This window comes from Microcaecilia unicolor, chromosome 12, assembly GCF_901765095.1.
Source record: "Microcaecilia unicolor chromosome 12, aMicUni1.1, whole genome shotgun sequence".
NCBI lineage: Eukaryota > Metazoa > Chordata > Amphibia > Gymnophiona > Siphonopidae > Microcaecilia > Microcaecilia unicolor.
In genome coordinates, this window is record NC_044042.1 from 63778679 (window position 1) to 63791408 (window position 12730).

General features: G+C 46.5%; 1 protein-coding gene across 4 annotated transcripts in view; it reads right to left on the bottom strand.

Moving 5' to 3' along the window:
- The window catches only part of CALCOCO2 (calcium binding and coiled-coil domain 2), a 119074-nt gene that overhangs the window by 28743 nt on the left and 77601 nt on the right, over positions 1 to 12730 (bottom strand). For all 4 annotated transcript variants that reach the window (XM_030221574.1, XM_030221573.1, XM_030221576.1 and 1 more), the window contains 3 exons: positions 10378 to 10468; positions 7663 to 7785; positions 2594 to 2671 (listed from right to left, as the gene is read on the bottom strand). In XM_030221574.1, the coding sequence (XP_030077434.1) occupies positions 2594 to 2671; positions 7663 to 7785; positions 10378 to 10468 (292 nt within the window). The remainder of the gene's footprint in view (positions 1 to 2593; positions 2672 to 7662; positions 7786 to 10377; positions 10469 to 12730) is intronic.

Genomic DNA, 12730 nt, shown 5'->3' on the forward strand with positions numbered 1-12730 from the left:
GATGTAGCAGTAGGCATGTTCGGGGGAGGAGTTTGGGTGGAGTGTGGATGGCATCACAAAGTATGCATGTAGGTTATAAAAAGGAGCATTTTCAATATGACGTCTAAATCAGATTTTGGACATTTTGCTGAAAACGGCCAACAATCAAGTGGCGAACATAGCCATTTTCAAACCAGAAAAAATGTCTTTTTGTTTTGAAAATGGCCATTTGTTAGATCTTTTTGTGCTCAGTGTGTCTATGGCCCATTTTCAAAAAGAAAACAAAATGTCCAAGGGAAAAAAAAGGACAAAATCAAGCCATTGAGCTGTATGGGAGGGGGGGGGGGTCAGCTTTCTTAGTAGACTGGCCAGACAGACATCCCAGCAGAGTAGTGGGGCACCCCAGAAGGCACTGCAGTGGACTTCACATAAAAGGTTCCAGCTACCAGGGGCATAGCTATGGGGGGCCACGGGTGCCTGGGTCCCCGCACATTTCATCCGGGCCCCTGGTTTGGCTGGCGTGGGTCCCCAACCCCCACCAGCCGAAGCCTTCTTCAGCGTGGTCTCCGGCACAGCCGCACTCGCTGCCTGCCCCCTGCTCTTTTCTTCTTGCTCCTCTAGTGCACGCTTAACTTTAAGCACAGTTTATAGAATAGTGCTTTTTCGGTGCCATTTTTTTAATTCACCCCATAGTACACAAGAAGATACTCATCCATACATCAGTGACACCCCTCCAAAGAATACAAGCCTGTCTCCATCATAGCAATATGATTCTGTGTAACCCCCCTCTACTCAAATAAACCCATTCTTTGGATTCTAGTGTCTACATTAAAGGCCGGGAAACCCAGTCCAAAAATGTTCCTATCATCCATTGACCTTCTCTTCACATGCTATGAGGCCCATGTTCCTCTGTGGCCCCATGACATCTCTGAACATTTTATCTGCTTCTGGAGGTATTAATATTCCTCATATTCCTTCAGAAAGGTGACTTCCTACCTCTGCAGTTTCATTTACCCCTTTATCAAATTCTTTATTGCTGTCCAGATGCAGCCTCTAACCCCCAGATTTTATATATGGTGCCCAACACTGGCACTGATATTTGGGTGCTGATCTAAGATCTGCACCAACTAAGCGGGGCCCTTTTACAAAGTGGCGGTAAGTACAACGCAGGCTTACTGTGCGCCAATATGGACCTACCACTGGCAAAACATGGGTGCTGGCGGTAGTTCCAGCCCTATCGTGCGTCATTTCCCATGCTAGAGAAAATAGGGCACTATTCTCTACTCCAGCAGTTACCCGGTGGTAATTGGACAGCACCATGTCCCAGGGCCGCCAGGAGACTAGGCCTGGACAAGGCGGCCCCGCCTTCACCCCCCCATTGTTCCCCCCGCCACTGCCGCCACCCGTCGCTCCCCCTGCCCTGCAGTCCGCGGTCTCACGTGCCTGCCCTCGTCTGATGTAACTTCCGGTTTCTGCGAGGGCGGGACACAGGGAGGGAAGGCCCGAAGGGAGGGGATCTGTGACTGCCGCTTCAAATGCAGGGGGCCCGGAGCTGAGGAGGCAGGCAGGCGAGTCTGGGAATTGCAGAACCGGCGGCCTGACCCCAGCGCCGGGCCCGGGGAATTTTGCTCCCCCTGCCCCCTCCTCTCGGTGGCCCTGCCATGTCCTACCCAGTTACTGCCACCTCAATGGGTGGCGATATATGCTCCCCCTCGCATGGCCGTACTGTAAGAGCAATCTTACCACATGGCCAGGGCTATTTTCAGTCTTTGGTAAAATGGGCTGCAGCACATGGCAAAAACATCCCCCACTGCTAGTGCAGAGCCCTTTTTACCACAGTTTAGTAAAAGGACCCCTAAATTGGCTAACGTCAATTAGTGCCAATAATTAGGTGCTAATTTGAATTTGTATGCACATCTTGCTACGCGCTATTCTATAACAATGTGCCCCCCCAAATCTCATAGCATGTGACCGAAAACGGGGTGTGGCCATGGGTGGGCTAGAGGAATTCCTAAAATTTGTGCACGGTGTTATAGAACAGTGTTTCCCCAAGTTCGGTCCTGGAATACCCCTTGCCAGTCAGGTTTTCAGGATATCCACAATGAATATGCATGAAAGAGATTTGCATATAATTGAGGCAGTGTATGCAAATCATGTTCATGCACATTCATTGTAGATATCCTGAAAACCTGACTGACAACGGGTACTCCAGGACTGGACTTGGAAAACACTGTTATAGAACGCCGAGGATGTTTGCCCCAATTTGGGCACCAAAATGGGTGCTCATCTTTGAATGCCCATTATAGAATTAGCATTGAGCGCCAATGTTTTTTTGGCACCGAATTTTGAGCACAGTTTATTGAATCTAGCCCTAAATGCCTAAAGGACACATGAAATCCTCTTAAAATAAAGCAACTCATTGAGTTCTCTGTGGCTGCAATGCTCAAATATAGTTTTCAAAAACTTGGGAAATATGCCGTTGGGTCCCATAATAGTGCATTTTAAATATTAAAACCTTTACCCCATATCCTAACACCATACAACACTGATTAAAATTGTGCATAACATCTCAGTACAGCGATGTGCCCTGAAGCCCATTTAAACAGATACCCACCATCTTCTCCTGTTTAAGAGTCTTCATGTGCTGCTGCTCTTGCTTAAGCTGTTCTTCCAGCCTTTCTTTGTGTGTTTGCTGCAGAGAAAGCAGAGTTTTTTGTATTATTTCTAGACATTTAATACAAGACAGGGAAAGAAAATAATTTTGAAAGAAGACAGGTCTTATACATAAAACAACGAATAAAGAAGTTTAGCAAATAAGAAAAATCACAAACCTTCCTCTGTATTTGAATTTAAAGCACAAGGCAAGTTATTAAAGTTGATTAAGCACACAAAAAAACACAAATGGACCTTCATTAGCAGGGTAATAAGACGTACTTCTCATTGTCTTTGCTCCTGAAAGTCCATTTGTGCTTTTTTGGTTGGTGTACTTTGGTTCCTCTCCTTTATCTTCCTGTGTATTAAAGTAGCTTAAAACATCTTCTCCTCATGTTACTCTCCCCCAGACTCGTTCCTGTTAGAGAAGCTAATCCTTCAAATGCCTCTGTTGACAGTATGGACACCTGAGCTGTATGTTTTACCCCCGTCACTAGTTTGAGTTCTATGCTTTTTTCCATGTTTCCCCCTTTTTTTTCTTAATTAATTGTGCTTCTACAGCGTATTGGACTATATTGTAACTTTTACCTTTTGGTTTGTCCCTTTTTCTGTCTTGGTCCTTGTCTACCCTTTATGAATTTATTTTCTATTGTAAAACACTTGGCTTGACTTGACTTTGCGGTATAGCAAATAAAGTTGATAATGATGATGATAATGAAAGACACTGTTGCACGGTGACTGGTTGCCAGAGAAAGAGTTAGCTTGCCTATTTAAAAGACGGTGCAGAGCTGGACACCTAAGCAATGTGCAGATCCCCCTGTTCACCCATCAATTCCACAGAATACAAACTTGGAAGTTTGGATAAACCTGGCTTCTCTACATGCAGAAAATTGAAGCCTGATCATGGAACCCTGTATTACTACTACTAATTAACATTTCTAGTGCGCTACTAGAGTTACGCAGCACTGTATTTCACATCAACATCATTTTCTGTGATTCCACTGGACAATCCTAGATCAAGCTGCCAATGATTGACAAGTAGTCAAATAGGAGGGAACAACAATGGATTTTCTGAATAACAGGCTTGAGTGACAGCAGCTAATATAACATATTAATTTAGGCCACAAGTATATGGCGACTCTTTTACAAAGCGGCGGTAAGTCCAACGTGGGCTTACCGCAAGCTAATCTGGAACTACCGCCAGGTCAACGCAGGTGCCGGCGGTAGTTCCAGCTCCGGCATGCGGCATTTGCTGCGCTATGGAAAATCGGCCCAATATTTTTTAACATCGCTCTAGCCTGGCGGTAATCGGCCAGCGCTGTGCGCTATCCAGTTACTGCTGGGTTACTTTGGAAGCCCTTACCACCACCTCAGTGGGTGTCAGTAAGCGCTTCCCCCTGCACGGCCATGCGGTAAGAGCACTGCAGTAAAAAAAAGGCCTCAGCACGCGGCAAAAACAGCCCCTGCACCTAGCGCAGAGCCCTTTTTACCACAGCTTGGTACAAGGCAGGGGCATAGCTGCTATGGGGCCACGGGGGCCTGGGCCCCTGTAGATTTGGCCTTGGACCCCCCTGCCAGTGACCCTCTCAACCCCCCCTCCCGCCGCCAACCCACTGCCTGCTACCTTTGCTGGCGGGGGGACCCCAAACCCCATGCCAGCCGAAGTCTTCTTCCTTCGTTTGGTTTCTCAGTCTGACGTGGACTCAGAGAAACAGAACAAAGCCTTGCAGGGCTTCGTTCTGTTTCTGTGAGTCTGACGTCCTGCACGTTGTACGTGCAGGACGTCAGACTGAGAAACCAAACGAAGGAAGAAGACTTCAGCTGGCGGGGGTTGGGGTCCCCCGCCAGCAAATGTAGGTGATGGCGGGCGGGGGGGTCGAGAGGGTCGGCGGCAGGGGGGGGGGGGGTCAAAGTTGTTGGAGGTGTCAGCAGGGGTGGGCTAAAATGTGCCCCCTCACCTCGGCTCTGAACCCCTCTACCGCTGAAGTCTGGCTACGCCCCTGGTACAAGGACCCCGTGGTGCTGTATGTTAGTGTAATGGACCTCCCAGTGAAGGATGGTGCTGATGGTGATCCCAGATGTGGGTACGCAACAAATCAGTGGTGTCTGTGACAATACTGCAATCTTCTCAAAATCCTTCCCTGAGCACAATGGTACTAAGCCACGCAGACTACTGTAATGGAATCTATGCGGGATGCAAAGAACAAACCTAAAAGAAACTTCAGACCATACAAAACACGGCAGCTAGGCTTATATTTGGAAAAACGCGATTTGAAAGTGCAAAACCCCTCTGTGGAAAGCTACACTGGCTCCCAGTCAAAGAACGCACTGCTTTCAAAATCTGCACCCTGGTTCACAAAATCATCTACGGTGATGCCCCGGGTTACATGACAGACCTGATCGACTTACCAACCAGAAACATATCCGAATCAACACGAACATTTCTAAATCTTCACTACCCAAGCTGCAAAGGTCTTAAATACAAATCAACCTAGGCATCCAGTTTCCCCTACATAAGCACGCAATTATGGAATGCATTACCAAAAGCCTTGAAATCGACGTACAACTACCTAAACTTCCGGAAATCACTAAAGACTAACCTGTTCCAAAAAGCATACCCTACCGACCCAACTTAAATGCCTGAACTCTGCTACACAACAAAACTCAAGTACGTAATGGACATTACTCAACTCTTCCGTTGTACGACTCCCTAATGTGGCAGTGCTACATGAACTCTATCCTATCACAACACTACCTTGTATTTGTTCACCGGAGACTTCAAAGCCTCTCCGGTACTATGTAAGCCACATTGAGCCTGTGAATAGGTGGGAAAATGTGTGAAATAAATGTAACAAACAAATAAATAAAGACCAGTTACAAGGATTTCCTGATTGCTGGCTATAAAATTGGAATAAAGCCTATTGGCAGGCACACAAAATTCACCATGACAGCATGAATGAGAGAGGATGATATGAAGTAAAAACAAAATTCCCAATTATATTCTCCCCAAGGGCACTAACATACACAGTGACAGAGCCATGAACATAATAAGGCAGACAGTTCATAAAAACAAAGTAAAATAGTTGCAAAAGGCATAAAATATTTATAGACCTTGGATGAGTAGCCTAGTGGTTAGTGCAGTGGATTTTGATCCTGGGGAACTGAGTTCAATTCCCACTGCAGCTCCTTGTGACTCTGGGCAAGTCACTTAACCCTCCATTGCCTCTGGTACAAAATAAGTACTTGAATATATGTAAACCGCTTTGAATGTAGTTGCAAAAACCTCAGAAAGGCAGTATATCAAGTCCCATTTCCCTTTCCCCCCTTCTCAGAGGTGTACTTCCTCCTTCACTCTCCTGTGCTCCTTCACTGATGGACCGGCATTGTTGAACCTTCTCTGTTCCTTCTTTACTTCAATTCAATCTCCTTTTTCTATCTACTCTTCGGGGTCTATATTTAAATGGGTAGAAGAGGCTATCTGGCCATTTTGAAGCTGAGCCACACAGGGGTGTTATGGAGGTGGCATCATGGAGGAGCTGGCAGTTATGCCGATCCTTGGTGGGGGTGGGGGGGGGGGGAGGTCAAGAAGGAGGGGGCCTATTGATCTTCCAAACTGCAAGCACTTCTACCATTCAATCTGCGTCTTGTAAAATTTCCAGAAAGGGGACCATACCCTATCATACAAATCTGATTTGGTTCCAGTGTGTATGACAACTTCTCTACCTTAGCTCATGCCAGAGACTGAGCTCTTCATACTAGGTTTCTTCTTCCAAAGCAGTGCTATTGCATATCATGTCACAAGTAGAGGTTGGGAGACCAGTTGTTTTTTTTTTGGTTTATCCCTCTATCAAGACATTGTTCCGTACATCTGACAAGCATAGCTTGCATGAAAGGGGAATGTTAGGCCCAGTTATGTAATTATTTCTGCTATTCTATTCACCAACCAGGTGGTGGTATTTGTCCAATATTACTGTACCTTTGATATTAACAAATTAGTACCCAATGTTCCCATATGTGGGAACAAATATGGGAACACTGGGCACTAATGGGTTAACGTGAATATCAAGGTGTCACTGATACTTTTCTTTGGGATCTGCTGGATTCTTCCTAGGGACCCAGACTGACCATTATCAGAGCCAAGTTGCTTGGCTAAACGAACCTTTGCCTAGCATTTCTTCTCTCTCCCCAGCCCTCCCCTCCATCCACCCATGTCCAGCAATTCTCCTCTCTTCCCTGCCCTCCCCTCCATCCATCCAACTCCTCTCTCTCCTGCCCTCCTCTTCATCCATCCATGTCCAGCAATTCTCCGCTCCCCTGCCTTCCCCTCCATCCATCTATGTCCAGCAATTGTCCTCTCTCCCCTGCTCTCCTCTTGTCTCCATCCAGCAATTCTCCTCTCTCCCGTGCCCTCTCCTATGTCCAGCGATTCTCCTCTCTCCGCACCCTCCCCTCCCATCCATGTCCAGCAGTTCTCCTCTCTTCCCTGCCTTTCTTTCCCATCCATGTTCAACAATTCTCCTCTGCCCCCTGACTTCCCCTCCCATCTATGTCCAGTGATTTTCCTCTGTCTGCTGACCTCTCCTCCCCTCCATCCATGTCCAGCGATTCTCCTCTCTCTCCTGCCCTCCTTTCCCATCCATGTCCAGCGATTCTCCTCTCTCTCCTGCCCTCCTTTCCCATCCATATCCAGCGATTCTCCTCTCCCCCATCCTCTCCTCCCATCTATGTCCAATGATTCTTCTGTCTCCCCTGCCCTCCCCTCCCACCCACGGCACTTCTTATGTTCTGACCCATTCCCTTAATCCCTTTCTTCTGCAAAATTCTGTCAGCAGTCTGTAAGGACATAGCTGTGGCTCATCACTCACTTCTTAACACCTCTTCTGTCCTCTGCACCCTTCTTGTTAATGTATTGCAGAAAAATATGTTTGAAAACATATTTTGTAAAGCCCTTTGTACAGGGTTCTAGATCATGAAAATACACTAATTTCCAGTTACCTTGCGTAGTCCCTGACACCTTTCCTTCTTTCATACCTGCTCAGTCACAGCAGACTGCAAGCGACCATTCTCCTGTCTGCAATGCTCCAGCTGCTTGCTTTTCTCAGTGCAATCATGAACCAATCTTTCAATTTCTCTCTTGTGATTCAGATTTTCAGACTGATGTAGGAAAGGGACAGAAACAAAAAGAAACTCGTTATTCACTGTTATTGTAATTTGGACTGTCAGTTGCCTCCATCTTTGGGCTTCTAGCCCAGTCAGAGCCAAGCTTGGCTGTGGCAATGGGATGCTGATTTCAATCACAAGTACGTGATGATTTTCCCGTATCCCCCCCTCCCTCTGTTCAGTCATTGGACAAGCCCTTCAGACTGCAAAATTTTTATTATTTATTTGGAATTCAGCTCAGGCCTTTTTCAGTTGTAGCTCAAGGTGAATTGCATGCAGGTACACTAGGTATTTCCCTGTCCCTGGAGGGCTTAGAATCCAAGTTTGCACCACAGACAATGAAGGGTTAAGTGACTTATTCAAAATCAGAAGCAGCAGCAGGATTTGCCTGGGCTTCCCTGGTTGTCAGCCCAGTGCTCTAACCACTAGGCTACTCCTCTGCTCCCATTTTTCAGAGCTCTACACACATGCAGCTGGTAAGCAGATGTTGCTGTTCTGCAAAGACTGGGACTTTTCCCTTAATTTCCCTGGATCTGGAACTATTCAGTGTATTTTAATAAAGGATGACTCAGTCATTTAAGGTTTACCTCTCAACGAGTTTAACCAGTTAACTTTGGGAATCAGTCAGTTTAAAGCCCTGCTTTTACACCATTTCCCTTGCTAACCAGCTATACCATACGTAACGTTTATCATTTATTCATTTTACTATACCGTTTCAAATTGTGTTTACAAAACAGAACGGTTTACATATTAAGTTTGCAATGGAGCCAAATTTATCCAGGGCAGCTTGAGAGAAGTTCCTGGAGCAGGTTTACAGCTTAGCTGATTAGCATAAGAATGCAATTCTATAACAATGCATCTATATTTAGTCAACTACCGGCCAATATTCAGCACTATTTGCCTGCCCAGGAATGGCTACTGGCCGGTTAAATAGCATTTAGCTGGCTAATCGCTAATATTCAACGGCAGATAGCAGGTTATCTCTGCCAAATATTCACAGTTAGCACATAGGGGTGAATTCTATAAATTACGCCTAAAAACATTGGCGTGGAAAAATCCCACTTAAGCACTATTCTATAAGTCCTGCCTAGGTGCAGTTTATATAATAGCACTTAACTGCAGGGGTCACGCATAAATTTAGGCACATCCATTTGCAGCAATGAAAACAAGGTGCAAATGCCCCCACCTAAATTTACACACAGAACCCCCTTATTCTATAAATGCATGCGTAACTCGAATCCACAACCATGATCCGCCCTGAAATGCCCGTGACCTTCCCATTTCTGCACCTCCTTTTCCAGGATGCACGTAAAATTTAGGTGTGGATCACATCCCTAAATTTACACATGTAAATATTAATTGATTTCAATTAGCACCAATATGCTTTTTAAAAAGCCCGTTGTTGGCACTAATTGGCTCATTAGTCAATTAAATTGCATTCCCGGCACATCTGCAGACTGTTTTGCTCCCAGGTCCACTGCAAAATGGTTGCCAAGAATTCAAGCAGCAGCCTCGTTGGCAGCCTTGCAAGACTTCCGCAGAAGTCTTGCAAGGTCACTACTTGAACTCTTGGCAGCCATTTTGAATTGGCGCCGGGAGCAAGAGAGGCCTAGAGCCATGCCAGGCAGGAAAGAGGGGGCTCTTTCCTGCCCCGAAGAGGCCACTAGACCACTAGGACACTACAATAACATACAGGAGGAGAAGGGAGGGGAGGGGTAGTGAATGGAGTCATGTGGGTGGAGGGAGGCTGGAAAATTGGGGAGGGGATATACATGGGGGGAGAGAGAGAGAATCTGGCTTTCTCTGGGGGGGGGTCAAAGTGACAGGGAGCGGGGCGGGTGGTGGCAAGGGTGGGGGTGGGGGGTGGGAGGTGACAGGGTGGGGTGCAACAGGGGGCAGGGCTTGTGTCTTCTTTTTCCTTAGGGCAAATATGGTAACCCTACGTTTAGCGCTCTGGTAGCCACTGCAGGAGCAGATGAAGCAAAACCTCTCTTGGATTCCAAGCCACCTCTTTCACTGGATAATTGTACTCCCCTGCCAGCTTATCTGACAGTTCTGGGGATGGTTTGTGGAGGGGGGGGGGAGTCCTTGACCACAATGAGTGCACTGCAGGGGCGTAGCCAGACCTCGCGGTGGGAGGGGGCCAGAGCCCACGCTGGGGGGGGCACATTTTGGTCTGCTGCCCCGCCGCCACCCTCCCCCCTGCCGCCTCGCCGCCCTGCCACTCCCTACCCACCGCTGCAGCAAATACCTTGGCTGGTGGGGGTCTCCAACCCCCGCCAGCTGAAGCCTTCTCCAGCGCTGGTCTCCAGCGCTACCGTGTTGCCTGCCCTGCTCATTGCTCTCTCTTCCCCCTCATATCCTGAACGCTCCTTTTAGTGAAACTGATCCAAATTTGTTCCTGCCCTTCCTGGCACCTCATTCAAAATCCAGGCCTTGGCAAAATTTTGTGGGCCAGTCAACCAAAAGTAGGTGATGCTGAGAAATTTGGTAAATTCATATCAGGGCCTTACAATTGAGAAATTAGACAGACACAAAGAATAACTCTGAGTCACACAGATAACTGGTATGACAGAAATTTCTCACCTGCAGCATATTCATAGCACCCTGCTCAGCACTCTGCTGCTTCTCCATCGCCTCCTGTTCTGTCCTCATGTTCTCTATTTGTTTGTTGCGTCTGTTGGGAAAATACATAAACAATATCCACTCTGAAATGAAAGAGCAGCATCTAATGTGAAAAATGGGAAAGAGGAAATTGTACTCTTACAGCTATGGCAAAAAAAAAAAAAAAAGAAACAGGCACAAAGATACACAGGAGTTACAGTCAGACTCACAGATACATATCAAGACACAGACACACACTTGAATACAGTCAGATACAAAAATATATATAGGCTACAATCAAATCCACAGATAGACATCAAGAAACAGATACACCTGCATTTAGTCAGACACAAAAATACATGGGAATTACAATAAAATTCATAGATACAAAGACATGTGGAAACTACAAACAAATCCACAGCCAGACAGAGACATCCGAAATAGTTACACACCCTGCATACATAAAAACATAAGCATTGCTATACTGGGACAGATGGAAGGTCCATCAAGACCAGTATCCTGTTTCCAGCAGTGGCCAATCCAGGTCACAAGTACCTGGTAAGATCCCAGAAGAGTAAAACAGATTTTATGCTGCTTATCCAAGAAATAAGCAGCGGATTTTCCCAAGTCCATCTTAATAATGGCTTATGGACTTTTGTTTTATCCAAACCATTTTTAAAGCCTGCTAAGCTAACTGCTTTTACCACTTTCTCAGGAAATAACTTTAGGTTTTTCTCTTGGGAACAATGATTAATGATCCGAACCATAGTGTTTTCACAGAGTTCATAAATACACATGTAGATAACAAAATACACTAATCTACCTGTGTATGCAAATGACCTAGGCGTAGACAGTTACGTCTGCATGACAGCAGGTGTAATTGTCTGCATCTGTAAAGTGGGCACAATTTCTGCCATTTACGCTAGTGTTTTATACAGACAGAACAGACTCCTATGTGTCTTTATAAATAGCACCCAAGTAAGTCCTAGATGCCCTCTTAAGTCAGGTAACCTGTTATAAATTTTCATCCACCTATCAGATTGAAACTAGTTGTAGGTATAGAGTCAAAAATGTTTGATTCCAGAGCAGGAACTAGAGTGAGCCATCTGAGGCAGCATTCCCTCTAAGCTGCGTAGATGTCTTCTGTCCGCATTCCTGTCAGTAGAAATGATGCATCAATAATGTATTTTCACCTGCAAGGGGTATGCAAGTACCCTGGTAATCCTGCAAAATCTGCCTGCCCCTTATTACAATACTGATGCACCACATCTGACAGTTGCCAGCGGAAACACAAGTAGAAGACTCCATGTAGCACAAGGGACTGCTAGTCTAGGGCATTCTCTCAGGTGATTATCAGACTCATTTTCGAAAGAGAAGGACGCCCACCTTTCGACACAAATCGGAAGATAGGCGTCCTTCTCACAGGGTCGCCCAAATCGGTATAATCGAAAGTCGATTTTGGGCATCCCCAACTGCTTTCCGTCGCAGGGATGACCAAAGTTCACGGGGGCATGTCGGAGGCATAGTAAAGGCGGGACTTGGGCGTGCCTAACACATGGACGTCCTCGACCCATAATGGAAAAAAAAAGGGCGTCCCTGACGAGCACTTGGATGACTTTACCTGGTCCTGTTTTTTTTACGACCAAGGCACAAAAAGGTGCCCAAACTGACTAGATGACCACCAGAGAGAATTGGGGATGACCTCCCCTTACTTCCCCAGTGGTCACTAACCCCCTCCCACCCTCAAAAATAATCTTTAAAAATATTTTTTGCCAGCCTCTATGCCAGCCTCAAATGTCATACTCAGGTCCATCACAGTAGTATGCAGGTCCCTGGAGCAGTTTTAGTGGGTGTAGGGCACTTCAGGCAGGCGGACCCAGGCCCATCCCCATCCCACCTGTTACACTTGTGGTGGTAAATGTGAGCCCTCCAAAACCCACCAGAAACCCATTGTACCCACATGTAGGTGCCCCCCTTCACCCGTAAGGGCTATGGTAATGGTGTACAGTTGTGGGTAGTGGGTTTTGGGGGGCTCAGCACACAAGGTAAGGGAGCTATGTACCTGGGAGCAATTTATGAAGTCCACTGCAGTGCCCCCTAGGGTGCCCGGTTGGTGTCCTGGCATATCAGGGGGACCAGTGCACTACAAATGCTGGCTCCTCCCATGACCAAAGGGCTTGCATTTGTTCGTTTCTGAGATGGGCGTCCTTGGTTTCCATTATCGCCGAAAATCAGAAACGACCAAGTCTAGGGATGATCATCTCTAAGGATGACCTAAATTTCAGGATTTGGGCGTCCCCGACCGTATTATCGAAAGAAAAGATGGACGTCCATC